Source organism: Paramacrobiotus metropolitanus, unplaced genomic scaffold, assembly GCF_019649055.1.
Source record: "Paramacrobiotus metropolitanus isolate TYO unplaced genomic scaffold, Prichtersi_v1.0 Parri_scaffold0000028, whole genome shotgun sequence".
Taxonomy (NCBI): domain Eukaryota; kingdom Metazoa; phylum Tardigrada; class Eutardigrada; order Parachela; family Macrobiotidae; genus Paramacrobiotus; species Paramacrobiotus metropolitanus.
Genome location: NW_026570248.1, coordinates 137,587 through 154,184, shown reverse-complemented (window position 1 = coordinate 154,184; position 16,598 = coordinate 137,587). Strand labels below are relative to the sequence as shown.

Here is a 16,598-nt window from a genome sequence, read left to right as displayed (position 1 = left end):
TTATGTTTAAGTAATAAGAACCACAAAAGCGCCATGCTTTCGAAGCTTCAACAGTTTTATATAAGCACAGACACTGCGCACAGTACATACAAAAGTAATTAGTACAAGTCAGTGAACCCACTGTGCACATATCGTTAGTACTGCTTCGACAATTATTATTATTTCAAGATCGTCAGTTGTGCAACCATTAGTATTTAGTTCTCGACAAAGAAAACGAACCACCAAGCAGATAAGTTACGCGATAACCTTTCATTAGAGATACCGGCAGACATTTCATCAATTGCCCAGTTGTATTGCTGTAACAGTTATGAACACGTTAAGAACAGCGTAGCATCTTGCAATATTTGAGTTAGTATGGCGTAAGCGACATCCATTGTGCCCAGCAGTGTTACCCGGTATTTTCTTGACCGGTTTTTCCTCGGGAACAACTTTCTCTGTTGTGGCGCCTTCGTCCTCGACATGCGTAGTTGTTTTAGTAGTTGTAGTGGTCTTCGTCGTCTTCTTAACAGTCTTAGATTTCCCGCGTTGTTCCGGATTGGCTACTTTAACGGCTTTACTGGGCTTGCTTTCTCCGGCCTCATTAACGGCAACAATCCGAACCTCTTTTTCCGGAACATCCTCTTCAAAAGGCACTTCAGCGACTTCTGCGGTCGCTGGCACTTCCTTGATGCGCTTCCAAGTAGCTTTCTCTTCCGTAGTTCTCTCTTCGATTATGTATTTTTCCACGGGTTGCTCGGTGGTCTCCACTTCCCATTTCACCGTTGGTACATCCGCCGATTCAAGCACTCGTACGTTCGACGGTGCTTCCGGCTTTTCAACCGGTATCTCACTGATTTCGCCTTCCTCCGCGTGCTTTGCCGAAGTCGTTTTGGTAGTAGTTTTCGTGGTTGTTGTTTTGGTAGTGGTTGTCTGAACACTGGTGGTGGTCCCAGTCTGTGACTTTTCCGGTTTATGAACGGTAACCGTCTGACTGGGTTTGCTCTCTCCCACTTCGTTCACAGCAATTATGCGGATTTCTTTCTCCGTTTCGTCCTCTTCAAATGGCACTTCAAAGGACTCTGCATTTGCAGGCATTTCTGTAACTTTAGTCCATGTCCCTTTTTGTCCTGGCTGGGCGTTTTTCGATGATGAAGCGCTCAATCGGCATTTGACCAGGTTTATCGCTTTCCTCTATTTTCCATTCCACTGTGGTAGTTTCTTCCGTTTCTTCGACAGCCAATTTCTTTGGAGCATCGGGTTTGGTCTTCATCTGCACCGGCTCTGCCAGGGTGATCGGCGAGCTTTCCTTCTCGGCGGTTTTAGGAGTGACCCTAAACTCATACTGCTCACCTTCGTCAAGATCTTCGATTTCCGCTTCAGTGTCTTTGGTGGTTGTCACTTTCGTCCATTTTTTCGTAGTAACGGTTTTCTTTTCCACAACGTACTCGGTTTCTTCTATTTCTTCCACATCTTCCGGCTCTTCCCAGGATAAATTAACCTTGGTGTCTGTAACTTTCACCACCTCCAGCTGCTGAGGCTGCGCTTCTAGTTTTGGTTTATGCAGCGGCTTCTCGACATTTTTAACGGAGACCGGTTTGCTAGGAGTACTCGTTCCCGCTTCGTTAACGGAGACAACCCGCAGCTCTTTTTCTTTTTCAACCGAACCAAAAGGCACTTCAAAGCTTTGCTCATCGGCAGGCACCTCGGCGACTTTGTGCCACACAGGATTATCTTCCGACCGTTCTTCGATAACGAACTGCTTAACCGGTTTCTTCTTCTCATCGACCTTTGGTATATCCCACTCAATGGTCGGAGTATCCACTTTCTCCGCAACGTGAACAGAAACGGGTGCTTCTGGCTTACTAATCAGCTGTACAGCTTCTGTGGTTGCCGGCTCGCCGAGACCCAGCTTGTTCTGTGGCGTCACACGAAAATCGTACGCCTCGCCTTCGATGAGATTAGAGATTTCGAATTCTCTGGCCTTTGTCGTAGCCACCTTAGTCCACACTTTTCGACCGACAGTGCGCTTTTCCACCACGTACTCTAGTTGGTCAATCGGTGTCGCTTCCTTCGGTTCTTCCCATGATAATTCCACCGTTGAGTCCGTTACTTTTATAACCTCTAAATTCTCAGCCTGTGTAGTGGGTTTTCGCTGGCGTGTGGCTTTAGCTTTAGGATTCTCTACCTTGACCACTTTACTCGGCTCACTTTCGCCGATATCATTCACAGAAACAACACGCAACTCTTTCAACGTTTCGGTGGTCTCAAACGGAACTTCGAAGGATGTTTCTGTTTTCGGCAGTTCCGTTAAGGTATGCCATTCCGCGTCCTTAACGGCTCTTTCTTCTACGACAAATTTCTCAATGTCGCTCCATCCCGTCTGTTCGCCAGCTTCCGGGATCTTCCACTCAATTGTTGGCGTCTTTTTCTTTTCCGCCAGATGAACGGCTTGAGGCGCATGCGGCTTGGTTTTCGTGTGGACGGCTTCTGGCACGGTTGTTGGCTCACCCGATCCCGCTTCATTCACCGGAGTAACACGGAAATCATAAGCGGTGCCTTCCTCCAGATCCGTTATCTCCATTTCTGTGGCTTTAGTAGTCTTTACTTCCACCCACGTTTGCTTGCCTTCCTTTCTCTTTTCTACAACATATTCTACCGGTTTTGCTGTTTTTGGCTCATCCCAAGTTAGCAGCACTTTGGTATCCGTGACTGATTCAATTTCGATTGTTTCTATTTTCTGTGGCACCTCTGTAAAATACAAGAAAAAAAACATTTAAAGCGTTACACACAAACTGCAAAGAGTAAAAGTACCTTCCGCGTTTTGCTTCTTGGGCGCTGGTTTCTTTCCGGGCTTTTTTGGCTGATCGGTTTCTTCCGTAACCGTCGTATTCGTAACAGTTTCTTCCGTTGTCTCAACAACCCGACTTTCCATGGGCGTGCGTTTTTTCTCAATTGTCTTTTCTTCCATTTCTGGAACTTCTTCTTGTGTCCCATCAGGGCGGCGCCGGCGCACTTGTTTTGTTCGTTCTTTCGTTTCTTCGATAACACCTTCTTCTACCTCAGACTTCCCTTCGAGCATTAGCTTTTTCGCTTCTGGACCGAGTAGTGCGCGCTTTTCTTCAATTGGTTCATTCTTTTCCACCACATGCTTGCCGGTTTCGTCTTGTGTATACTCGATCCGCTTGATGTTTCCGGTCGTCACTTGCTCTACGCCACCTTCTTCGGCCGTTGCTGTTGTCGTTTTGTATATCTGCTCCATACGGCCCTTCACTGCTGGTTCTTTACCCGTTTCATGGACGGTTTCCATTTCCCATTCCTCAACAAACTCTTCGACCGTTGTTTTTACTGCAATTTCATGTTCAATGAGAATAATAATAGTTGTAATCCAATATTGGCTGTTGCCGTGTAAAACGTTTACTCACCGGTTTCGTATCCTTCTATCTCGACTTCCTTTCCCGTTTTCACGTCGAATAATTTTCCGTTGCGCTCTTCAACTTCAATTTCTATTTTTTCACCCGCTTCGTTTTCTATTACGTATATTTCGATGGGTTTTTCGACTACAACTTTATCAATGGTGTCTGTTCCCATTTCGGCCACCTCCGTGACCTTTCGTTTGTCTGAGGGTTGGGGTTCACGGGTCAAACGGGATCTGGTCGTAGTGGTCTCAACTTCTTCTAAAATACCTTCTTCAGTAACATGCCGTTCTTTCGTGCTAACAGAGTCCGCCTGCGCCGAGAACTCCGATAAAGGATGGGTATCTACAACAGGTACCTCGATTGCCTTGGGCGTTTTCGATTCTATTAAGCCAAGCTTATGCGCTTCCTTTAACAACTGTTCCTCTGTTTCGACTGTTTTCTCGATTACAGGAAGCTTTTTCTTAGGCGTGACCTCTTCACCCTTCCCCGGATACCACTCTTCCTCTTCTTCGACAGTTGTAGCCTTGTCTGGCTTTGCAACCTTTTCGGAAAGAGGTTTCGGTTTAGGGGTAGTAGTGCTCTTTTGAACGACCTTGCTTTCAGTTACTTCTTCGATAACTTCGGTCTCTTCAACCTCTTCAGCCGCTGGCTTTTTAGCCGGTTGTTCTGTTTTCTTCGGTCGCTCCCTTCGAGGAGCTTTTTCAACGGCAGTCTCAGTTTTAGTTTCCACGGTCGTCTCTTCGGCAACATCGACGGTTTCTGGCTTCGATGCAGGTTGTTGGTTAGGCCTTTCTGCAACTTCTCCAATCGCGATTTCTTCCACTTTTTCTATTTGAGCCCAGAAATCTTCCTCTTCATCGCGAACTGGTCGTTTCACTGTTGGTTTCATTTGCGTAATCGCGGGCTTTTCCGGTGAACTTTCCTTATCTTTCGTGGATAGAGGTTGCCGAGGGGTCTTCTCCGGCTTTGTGCTCGAAATCGAAGTGACCTTTGTTGTTGTTTCGGTGATTTCAATTATTTCAGACTCTTCCAACTCAGGGCTTGGCGAACGTGGCTGTTGTGATTTTACTGGTTTCTTCTCAACCGTCTTCTCAGGGCTTCTTGCAGGCGACTTTTTCTTCGGTTTGGGCAGTTCTTCCGAGATTGCGAACTCTTCATCGGAACTAACCTCCTCTGCTCGGCTGGGTTTATGCACTTTCTCCACAACCGGGTTTTGTGCTTGTGTTGTTCGCTTGGTTTCCACCTCAGTTATCGTTTCGGCGATTTCCTCGTATTCCCCGTGATCGGGCTTATGGCTCACAGCTGCCGGTTTGGACTTTTCGGGTTTCGTGACCGTAGGTTTCTCTTCTACTACCTTAGTGCTCTCCTCCGTCACTTGGGTCTCTGTAGTTTTGCTTTCTACCGTATCAGGTCGCTTTCTTCGTTCAGGTTTTTCTACCGGCTTGGGCTTGGGTTTTTCTTCCTCGATCTCTGCCACGTCGGCTATTTCAGGAACTTCCGTAACCGAATGTTTTCGCACCTTTCGCGTCGTGGTAGTTGTCGTAGTCTTTGTTTCCAGTACCTCCTCCACACTTTCTTCCGTAGCTTCGATGGATTCTTGTGGCATCAGTTTCTCTTTGGGCTTGACAGTGGGCGTCACAGTGGTAACTTCAGTAACAACCGGTTTTTCACCAGGCTTGCTGGTCGTGGTGGTTACCGTCGTTTCCACAACTTCTTCCAAAACCTCTTCTTCTTGCCCAATGTCCGGTTGGTGCAAGACGTCCTGCCGTTGCGGCTTTTGCACTTTTTTAGTGACTACTTTGGTCGTTTTCTTTTCTACAGCCTCTTCGATCTCTTCTTCGGACTCGGCTTTGGGGCCTTCGATAAAACGCTCCTCGTTCAACAGCTGAAATTTATCTGCTCGAGCAGTTGTATCGGCAGATGTTGCTAAACCGGCTTTTTGAGACACTTCACTCTCGTCCGTGATGTGGGCCTTGTGTAGCGTTTTCGTGTTCACCGTTACCGTTCTCTTTTCATACGTCTCTTCAATTTCTTCTTCTTCATCTGACTCAGCTTCGGGTCTTTCCGGAAGATTTTTAACGATTGCTTCGTGGATTTTCTCCGCTGTCAAATTAGTTTGGGCCACTTTGGGTTTAGTTTCCTCGATGACGGTTATATCGCCATTGGCCGCGTCAGTGGTTATTGTACTGACAACAGGCTTTTCTCCTTTACGGGTAACAACGGTCGTGACGGTTTTTCTTTCATTCAGCGTTTCGAAGCTTTCTTCCACTGGCAGTTCTTCCTCCTGTTTCGGGTGCTTTTTAAGTCTTGGTACATCTTTCTCTTCGGCTGTGATAGGGGATACTCCTACATCGGTGACCTTTGGTTTCTGAGGCTTTTTCGTCGTAACTGTGGTGGTCAGCGTTTCCACGACTTCTTCGATGTTTTCGGCTTCCGCAATTTCTACTGGCTCTCCGATAAGTCGCTCGGGCAAGGTTTCGGTGTGCACCTTTTTCGTTACTCCTTTCGTGGTTTCTCGCACATGAGAAACGGATTTGGGATGCTTTTCGATCGTCTCAGTGCCTACCGATGCAGTTTCGCCTTTTCCAGTCACCGTTTTCACTTCGGTTACCGTTGGTTTCTCTCCTTTCTTGGTGACAACTGTTGTGGTTTTGGTTTCCACTGTTTCTTCGATGTCTTCGTCTTCCGGAATGGATGGAGCTTCCGATGTCTCTGACGGTGTCGGCACTGGTTTTGGTTTCTGTGTTTTGGTGGTGGTTGTTTTCGTTACCTTGGTTTCCACGAATTCTTCGTCCACCTCTTCATCCTTTGTTTCTCTGACTTCAGTCTCTGGTTTATGCTTTTTTGGTGCTGGTTTCTGCTCAATTTCCATTTTAACAGGGACAGCTGCTTCTTTGACTGACGGGCGCCGAGACCGTTCGGTTACCACTTCGGTTGTAACGGTTTCCACGATTTCCTCCACCTGTTCGTCTGTAGTTACACTGGGTTTTCTTTTTGGTTTCTGCGGTTGTTTAACCGGACTTGATGCGCGTTCCACTAACGTGGCTCGGTCGGTACTGGTAGCGGCATGAGACACTTCTGTTGCCTCCATTTCATCGGTTTCCATTTCCTCGTCCCGCGTTTGGACTGGCTCTTTTTTCGCTCTAACGCGCTTCTCAGTTACGACTGTACGGATTTTGGTATCATGGATTTCTTCAATACGAGATATTTCTTCGGCATCCGATCCTTCTTCCATTGCAACATCGACAGTGGAGGTTGTCTCCACCGTTGTGCTTTCGACAACACTGCTGCGACGCTTGGGTTTCGGTGATTTCTTCACGTGTTCGGTCTTCGTTGTTGTGGTTGTCTTTGTTTCTTCGTGACGCGAGACTTCCTCTTCTTCCTCGGTTTCTCGTACTGGTCGTTTAGCCTGTGGTTTCAGGCCGCCTTTCGTGGTTTTGGTTTCCACTTCTAAATGAAAAATAAATTCAGAAATTTCCACAATAAATGAAGTAATTAAGTTTCCATTGATGCACTGTGCCCACATACCGTTAACTTCGATCTTTATCACAGTGTCATCACTTCCTGCTTCGTTCTCCGCCACTATCCGATAAGTGCCAGAGTGCGCCGCATCGGCATCGGAGATTTTTAGTGTCAATTTTGAAGCATCTATGCTGAAAGACAAATGGTCATCTGGTCGAACAGGCACTCCATCTTTGAAAATCTGCACTTCCGGCTTTGGTATTCCGAAATAAGTCAGGCCCAACTGAACGGTTTCCCCGCTGTCCACTTGTATGCCTTTTTCATAGCTCAACGGTCGTCGAATTTTCGGAGCTTCTAGTTCTTCGGCATGCTTTGGTACCGCGCGCGGCTCCGGCGTGGATTCTGTTTAATGTGTGACCGAATAAGTTGACATCAGCGGGCTGTTCAGAACTTCGGGTTATCCAACGCAGTTAGCCGACACAGCTCCACAGATTATGACGCAGATTACAGTCAAAGCGCAAAGCCACAAAAGAGAAGAAAACGAGACGACTTGTTGTCATAAAAACGAACGTCTAGAAAGTGGTTAAGAAACGCACGAGAAGCTGTACCCGACGCTGAGACCTAGAGACTGCCACTGATACCTCACGAACGGTTTATGAAGACAGGACCATTAGTGCAAACAGATGAATTACATTCAATAATTATAACGTAGAAAATACGATAATTATGTACATTACAACATATACAACCGCTGTTATAGACTGGTTACAGTTGGACATAAACTTCTGCTGAATTACTTAGTAGTACCTACCTATCACTTCCACTCCAATGGAGACCTTGTCTTCCCCCACTTCGTTTTGGACGATCATTGTGTATGTTCCAGCGTCTTTTTTCGTGGCTTTCTTAATGGCTAGTTTAGAAAACTCTTCAGTTGTATCGGTCTGTACAGTCCTGGATTCCGTAACTGGTTTTCCGTCTTTAAGCCATGACACTTTTGCATCCGGTCCAGCCGTGAACGGCAAACCTAGTTCCACATCTTGATTTTCTTTGACCTGAACTGGCTTATCTAGTTTGGCTGGCTTTGTAATCTTTGGGGCTTTACGCGTCCGGGTAATCTTCGTAATAGTCTCCTTCCGTTCTGTCAAAATTTAATGCCATTGTATTACTACGGATTAGCTGTTCAGAATATTGCATACTTTGTATGAAATACAGCTTGAAAGTTAAAATGTATACGTACCGATCACTTGGATTTCAAAATCAGCTTCATCTTCACCGGCATCGTTTTCTGCTACCAACGTATAAGTACCAGCATCAGCTGCGGTGGCTTTCTCAATTGTCAGAACAGCTTTCTCTTCATCGAAGTCAGTCTGCACTCGTTGATCCCGAGTAATCGGCTTAGAATCCTTCAGCCACTGGACTTCCGGTTTCGGTGTGCCAGTGACTGGAACTTCGATTCGTATATCTTCGTTTTCTTGCACGTGTACAGCTTTACTGTACTGTTTAGGTTTTTGTACTTTCGGCGCCTGGCGTACTTCTCGATCCACCTGCACCTCTTCGTGTTCTGTCAAAAAAGCAGTAAATAAGTTGTATAGACAAAAGAAACGTTCGACGCCTTACTTATGACTTTCACTCCGATGTCGACTTTATCGTTGCCAAGTTTATTCTGCGCCAGTATAGAGTACGTTCCAGTATCTTTTGTGCGGCTGTCCAAAATAACCAGTCGGACGATATCTTCTGTAACTTCCGTCGTAACCGTTTCAGTCGCTGTCAAAACTTTGCCATCCTTCATCCAGGTTATGTTGGGAACGGGATGACCACTGTAAGCCACTTCCAGAACCAACGGCTCATGTTCATCTACTTGAGTGCCTTTGTCGAATTTCTTCGAAAGGAATAGTTTAGGGGCCTGATCTGCTGATTCCGTCATCATAGCGGATTCTTTGGTTTCTTTCGGGCCTTTAAACACAAAAGAAACAGTGTAAGCAAATATTCACAAGCAGAATAGCAAGGGTGGCGTGCGTATACCTAAAACTTGAACGCCAATATCAATTTTATCGATTCCAGCAAAGTTCTCCGCAATCAGTGTATACCGTCCGGCGTCGGTCTTGCTGACGTCTTTCACGGTAATAATTACTCGTTCTTCGGTTGAATCAGTCTGTACATGCTTTGAATCTTTTAACACTTTTCCGTCCTTCAGCCAAGTGAATTCAGGCTTAGGAGCGGCTGTGTACGGAACTTCCAGTGTTAAATCCTCTTCCTCCTTAACAGCAATCATCCTCTGATCTTTGCCTGGGCGTCGTAACTGTGGTTGCTGGAAGGGTGCAGCGTCAGTGCCGATATCCACCATGACCTTTTTCGGCTTCGCTTTCGTGCGCCTAACGGTACGTCGCTCGATATGTTCCGTTATTTCACTTATTTCAGAAATCTCATCAAATTCTTCATCGTCGTCAGTTGGAGCACGCGTTTTCTTTGGTTTTTTAGCTGACAGTCTGGAGCGATCTTCTGTTTCGACTTCCTCAGCGACCCCGGGTTGTTTGGGAGTATGAGGTTTACCGATAACTTTACGAACAGTATCAGTGCGCTCAGAGATCGAGACTTCCTCTCGAATGGACTCGACATCGTCAACGGTGGATGCTATTTCTGACATGGCCCGATCAGCAGCGCCCTTTTGCTGTCTAACCACGAGGTTTTTATCCTCTTCCAAGAGTGCATGCTTTTTACCCCGGTATTCGGTCATTTCCACATCTTCGATTTCTTGCACAATCTTTTTACCTTCCGGTAATTTTCTCGGCGCGTATTCGTTAGGCGTTTCTAGTAAAGTAAAGCTATGCAGTGATGAATCTTAAAAACGAAGCACAACTATCGCTTTATCAATTTTAAATAGCCATACTACAAGTATAGTACTGTGCACTTATGCATAAGAGATGGTCAAGCAGGCAACAAGGAAAAAGTCAAAACATTTATTGCTTATGTAATCATTTGTAGCAGAAGATTTTCATGCCTTTAAAATTGTGCGTTGAATTAACTGACCTGCTGGTTTGACAGGCGAACAAGAAGATCCTGGCAGACCTTCTCCTGCTTGGTTAATAGCGATGATTCGGAATTCGTAATCAAATCCCAACACCAGATCCGTTACCATAAAAACGGTGTTAGTCACTGGTTCATGTGTAATTTTCATGAAGCGCTGCGCTCCGGCATATCGCCTTTCGATGAAATACCCGGTGACCGGACTGCCGCCATCATCAGCTGGCGGCTCCCATGATAATATTGCCGATGACTTGCGGATGTCACTGACTTCGGGTGCAGCACAAGGGCCGGGTGGGTTGAATGGCCACTTAGCAGCAACTGGTTCCGTAGTTTCCACTTCTGGTCCGACACCATAACGATTTTCGGCTTTCACTCGGAAATAATATTCCTGGCCTTCCAATAAGTTATCCGCGGTGGCTTCTGTAGCTGCCGTTTCCGTAGCATGCTGCCACAGTTTGCGACCGCTAATGCGCTTTTCCAGGACATAATTGATGACTGGGCCACCTCCCGCATGTTCAGGTTCATCCCATCGTACAGTAACTGAATCCGGTGTGCTAGTCACAGGAACTAAATTTCGAGGGGCCGAAGGGGCGTCTGCAATAAAACGAAAAATCTTAAAAATCATCGTCACACTAGTTCAGTTACAGAACATCACTGCCACATGGATGCGGTCAGTCATTATGAATAAAAAAGTCTTTGTGTACCTAGGATTTTAACATTGATATGCGCTTCCAGTTTTCCTGTTTCATTCTCCAAGATCAATGAATAAACGCCACCATCTTCCGGGCCCATTTGTCGGACGTTAAGCGAAGTTTCATTGCCCAGCGTATCAATCCGAACGCGAGGCGATTCATGAATTGGTGTCTCATTATGTTTCCATACGGCTGTCGGAGTCGGGCTTCCGAAAAAAGGAATATTTATGTGAAGAGATCGACCTTTCTCTACAAAAATTGTGTCCTCCTGCACTACCGCTCCAGGCATACCTAAATTTCAAAACACCTCATATTAATAAACAGATGGGAAATTAACATAATTAAAGCAACAACGAGAATACAAACCGCTCAAATCTCCATTAGCCTTGGCGAATTCACTGGAAAATTCGCTGTCGAAACTAAGATTGGATTCCGCCCGTTTCGTGTATGGAACCTTTCTCTCTAGCGCCGTATCCGACTGCACATCATCGAAACTCCGCTTTTCCGGTATGACTCGCATTCGGTCTGCGGAAGCGGTACTCGTGTCCCACGCAAACGTGTCCTCACGACTACGCTGAGTTTTGATCTGGCGGTCTTCAGCCGCGAATTTCTTTTCAAGCTCGTCCAATTGACTAGACTGACTTGCACGACTGCGTATACGATTACGTCGTTCGATGCGCTCTTCCACAGTTTCCCCTTCGAATCCGTAACTGCCTTCTCTCTGAAACGACAGTTCTCGGCGCAGATCAGGAGACCGGTCACCGTTGAGCCGACGCTCTACGATCCGACGGGCGACGCTGGACTCTCTCGAACCACTTAACACCGAGTCCGTCCGGCGGAAAACATTGTCTAACAAAACACCGCAATGTGTCTGTTTGTTTTGAAAAAATTACCTACAGTATTTGAACTGACTGCGAACTACTGATGAAGAAATTATTGCGAATAGTTTCTGAACTTTTTAGAAGCCGTTTAAATGGGAATTGGTTTAAACCGGTAGTTGATTACATCAGTACCTACCATCATCAAGCAGAGATGCATTGCTAATCGAGCGTTCCATTGAGGGTCGGAATCCCCTTCCTGATCCACTCATCGCATCATCTTCTTCACTGGCAACGCTCCAAGCGCGTGTTTTTACTGGTCGACTCGGTTGACTAGGTTGGCTTTCTCCAGCTTTATTGAGGGCAATTACGCGAAATTCATATTCAGTAGCTGAAAATACATCCACTGTGTTCTGACACTTTTAATCAGCATGACACCGGCGGTCAACACTCTTACATGACAGTAAATCCGGCACAACAAACTCCGTTGATTCGATTAGATCGTTGGTGACTTTTACCCAGCGCGGGCTAATTGAATGGCGCCGTTCCAGTATGTAGCCAACAATCTGTGAGCCCCCATTGGCCAATGGTGGCTGCCAGGACACTGTGCACGTCCGATTGGCCATGTTCGATATGACGGGTGTATCCGGGGGACCAGGTGGACCTATCGCAAAACAACAAACACAAAATTGAAAAATAATCTCATCTGGGACAAATGTACAATTGCAAACGCATACCAAACGTGTATTTCGCAACAACAGGTTCCTGCAGTTCGGCTCCTTCGCCCTCGCCCACGGCATTCTCAGCGGCGACTCGAAATTCATAGGTTTGATCTTCCAGTAAATTCTCGGCCTCAAAATGTGTTTCCCTCGTTGTGCCAATTCGCTGCCATGTTTTCCGGCCAACGCCACGTCGCTCGATATTGTACCGCAAAATCGGGTTACCCCCGTCATGAGCCGGGATATCCCATTTGAGCATACATGTTTCCGGAGTAATTTCAGATGCTTTGAAATTTCTCGGCGCATCCGGCAGGCCACGAATTTCCACTGTGATATCCACCTTGTCCACACCATACGGGTTTTCGGCAATGATGGAGTATGTTCCAGCATCAGATGGACTGACTTCCCAAACTGTTAGTCGCGCTGTCTCATCTGCATCTTCGACTTGGTAATGTCTGGATTCTGGAAGTGGTCGGCCGTCTTTAGTGAACTTGAGATTGGGTTTCGGTTTGCCTTCGTACGGAATCTCAATTTTCAGCGTCTCTTTTGGCTTCAGCGTGAATGTATCATCCTCAAAATGTACAAAATGCAGTTTTGGCGGCGCGTTGTCGCCATGTCGGCGTTTCGGTTGCTCCTCTAATCCTTCCTCCCGCAGTCTATAAAATTTACGATTATTTAGCAATTGGAAAAGTCGGTACGATCGTCACCTTTTCCGGTCTTCTACGGGTAAATCCATATCCTCGTCTTTTCGTTTGGCCGATGTTCGTTCGTGATCTTCAAAGTCGTCCTGATTGGCCACTTCCGATGTGATGGATTCCACATCCATAACGGAATGAGAACGGCGATGAAAAAATTCCCAGTTGTGCTGGTCGATAAGTTCCGTAGGAAAAGCTACAAAGTTCATGTTTACAACGTTGCAGCACAAGTGCACATGATCACACCTGATCTTTATTGCCGTATCGTATATAATAAATTAATTTTCAGTTCTTTAACTTACCACCACGAACCAGCAATTCGGGATGATACCGAACAGTTCCATTTTTATTATGCGCTTGACAAGTATACAGTCCTCTATCTTCCGGCATAGTATCACGGATAATAAGCGTATAAATCTGTCCGTCCACCTTGAACTCGTACTTTTCCCCAGCCTCCAATTCTTTGCCATCCTTCCACCAGCTGACCTCCGGAACAGGATTACCACATACTCGGCAATCAAATTTGACGGTTTCACCAACTGAAAACGCATAAAATTGTACCATCCATGGATAAATAATTTGGAAGCTGACAGTAATAACTTACTAACGCAAGAAATACGTTCAGTCGATTTCCGCATATACGGTAATGTAGTTCCGTCTTCAAACTCAGGAGCTGTGAAATAGGACGAAGTGGAAGGGGTAGTTTCAGATTCCAGTGAAAAATACTCATCTGGACGGCGGATGCAAATACATACGAGCAACTATCGGGTTTGCTTGGCGGTTGGGTTAAAGACATGAAGATGACAAACGCAGCATAGTACGAAAATAGACGAATAGAAAAAAGAGACAGCGGCACGTCACGGTTATTACAGTATACACAACAACGACACAACCGCATACAAAGCATTCCCATAATCTCTTAAGTGCATGCCTACCTTCAGATATACTTTTCAGCTCCCGATACTCTTCCTCGCGTGTCAGTGATTCTATAAATACACGGTAAACTTTACTTTTCCCAACCTACACGTCCAAGTATTGCGTAACGCTTGCCCTTTAAGGATGTCGTGCTTCTGCAGCATCTTAATGCTACTTTGTATACAGAAAATCCAAATACTTACGTGTCATTACTCGCAGATATTTGCCCTGCATGTCCTGCACCATTTCTTCCATGGTTTGCGCTTCAGTTTTCGTGGTATGACTGCGAACATCCACCATGCCCGATCGCGAACGATCTTCGTAATCTTCCGTATTACTACGGGCCAGATTACTGAAAGTGGACCGATCTGGGTCATCGACTTCAATCATTGGAAGTCCAGCTAAAAAAGTCAATCATCTTTTGCGAGCTTCGTGGTGTAAGAGTACTCCCTATCCTAGCTGCATAATCATCATAAATTGCGTAATTTAGCGTCTAAAGACTGCGACAGCATTATTCTATAGAAACGATCTTGAACTTACATAGACCACCCTTGATGAGGCTGCGCACTTCACCGACCCAAGCCAGTTTAACATTAACTGATTTGGTTTGAAATTTAACACCGCCAGCTGTTCCCGATCGGTCCACGAGGGCGAAGTTCCGTTCATCCTCGTCAGGTAAATCTCGGATATCGATGTTCAACAGCTAAAAAAACACCAGAAGTTGTTTCAACCTCGACCGTTATTTGGACTGCAACGTCCAATAAAAGCGTCTGGATAATTTAGCTATTCTCAGCGCAAATGTGCCGCGAAATATGACCAAGCACTGTCTGGAAGTTGGAAAGGTCAATTACTAAAATTTATCGAACAGGCTACTGTACTGTACTTCACCCGCATAATCACGAACCGCTTACCTGAATTACTCCTTTGTTATTGAACTGGGGTGGTGATCCGCCGGCCGATTCGGCCCGCACCATTTTTGTTACTAATATCCGGTCTTTGAAGAGAAACAAATGTCGATCTTTAGCTTTCTTTTTCGGATCGGCATCCTCCCATATAATTACGGGATCCTATAATATGGCTCATAAACCCCAAGCCGCAGCGCCAACAACATAAAATTATAGCTTGAATTTCGTACATGGCGAATAATCCGTCCAAGTTTGTGAATATTCCCGCGGTAACCTTTGATGCACTTGAGCAGTTCAATGTCCTGCGCGCGATGAGGCACACCCAACAGCATATCTAGCGTCTTGCGCAGCCCCGTAACATCTTGCTTGGCACGGGAGGTGTACTTGATCATCTCTTTGATGAAATTTTGATATTCGGCCACTCGCTGCACGGGCAACTGCAGCAGATCGGAAATGTTTTTCTCCGCTTCTTCAAAACTGCCGAACGGGGTAATTTTCTGAAAATAATATATTTTCCATTGATAAATATATTTTTGTGCGCCATTCAAGCTTACACCGAGGAATTCCAAGAGTTCTGGTGATTCAGACAGAAGTTTTTGAGCCTCCGGTTCATCGCGACAGTATGTGGTCAACTTATCGAAGTCCCGCTCCTGGTTATGACATTAATTTTAGAAAAAAAGTTTGGGAAACTTGTTTAGCACAGTATCTTTTAATAAAATTGCAATGCCCATATAAAATCCTATAATTATGTTGGCTCACTTATAGCAGAGCAGTCTATCATGATTGATAAGTAGACCGCATCCGCTGGCTGCTAAAAATAGCACCCTCGCAACACATACCAGCCTCAAAAATGTCTTCTCCAAGTATTGTGGTTCATCGACACAGAATTCAAGTCCCGGCAGCAAGACGCTACACAACAGCAAGACAAATGGTTACGAGTCAGGAATTTGCAATCGGATAGGATTGATGACTTTGACCGTGATAAAGTGCCGCATCCAACAACATGTGCGCTGAACAACTACGCAAACCATTCCTACATCTGTAGCAAACATACGTTTCATGAAAGGTGCACAATTCCTTCCAGTTAAGAAATATCTCGCTTTCCCCCCGCAAATTCTCCGGGACCGACGGTCTGTCTAGTGCCCTAATGTACGTGTCCAGCACGAACTTTAACTTTTGAACGTACTGACGCTCGGAGTCGATTATGTCTTTGATCACAGCGCTGAAATAATCAGATTGTCAGCGTATTATACAGCTCCATCTTACAAGGCCTATGCCTTACTCCCGCTTCGCTAATGCTTCCTTTTCCTTTGATTCCCCGGAGACTTTGGATATATCAGGTAGCTCCCGTGTTTTTCGTTTACTCTCGCCAGATTTTTTCTCCAGATAACTGGATGGTATCCAGCCCTGTCGGACTGCCACATGCCTGACGGGGCGTGTCCGCATCAAATAGCGCTTAGGATTCGCGGCATCCAACAGCTCGACAACTTGCCCTTCGATGACGGCCAGTCCGTCTGGGTCTTCCGGACCGGGAATGTAATCCGCTATCGCAACATATAAATCAAGGCTCTGCAACCAAAATGCACACTTTTTTTGGACATTCAATTACAACCAAATCGCACGTAGCTTTGCCGGTGTTAGTAAAAATTCCCATCCAGAAGTCGCTAACGGTTAAACTACTGCAGTAAGAAACAATTTAACGTCCCACATCTGCTTAGTTTTATTAGGGTTTGACCAGCTGTTAACTGCAGTTAGATCGGATGCCATTACCCGAATTATCAAGTTCCCCAAATTCACCATACAGCTAGTCCAAAAAGTTTTAGGCCTACATGAAAAAATTTCAGAAAATTTTCTTCACTATATTTTTAGCAGTTCAATGCAGCCTACAAACAAACATTCATCAGTTACCGGTATCCAGAAAAAAAAATTGTTTTTCAAACTCCTCTTTCTTCCCTATCACCCAATGAAACGAT

General features: G+C 45.7%; 1 protein-coding gene across 1 annotated transcript in view; it reads right to left on the bottom strand.

Moving 5' to 3' along the window:
• Positions 1–16,598, bottom strand: part of LOC129588183 (twitchin-like) — a 35,222-nt gene that overhangs the window by 17,483 nt on the left and 1,141 nt on the right. Inside the window, 27 exon segments of the mRNA XM_055482311.1 lie at positions 393–1,095; positions 1,097–2,727; positions 2,791–3,324; positions 3,402–6,845; positions 6,924–7,259; positions 7,669–7,995; positions 8,095–8,418; positions 8,475–8,810; positions 8,880–9,665; positions 9,885–10,475; positions 10,586–10,864; positions 10,940–11,422; positions 11,591–11,782; positions 11,849–12,055; positions 12,129–12,766; positions 12,818–13,001; positions 13,108–13,344; positions 13,410–13,535; positions 13,741–13,791; positions 13,924–14,121; positions 14,261–14,423; positions 14,632–14,787; positions 14,856–15,122; positions 15,180–15,275; positions 15,465–15,534; positions 15,680–15,847; positions 15,908–16,194. Coding sequence (XP_055338286.1) covers positions 393–1,095; positions 1,097–2,727; positions 2,791–3,324; positions 3,402–6,845; positions 6,924–7,259; positions 7,669–7,995; positions 8,095–8,418; positions 8,475–8,810; positions 8,880–9,665; positions 9,885–10,475; positions 10,586–10,864; positions 10,940–11,422; positions 11,591–11,782; positions 11,849–12,055; positions 12,129–12,766; positions 12,818–13,001; positions 13,108–13,344; positions 13,410–13,535; positions 13,741–13,791; positions 13,924–14,121; positions 14,261–14,423; positions 14,632–14,787; positions 14,856–15,122; positions 15,180–15,275; positions 15,465–15,534; positions 15,680–15,847; positions 15,908–16,194 — 12,814 coding nt within the window.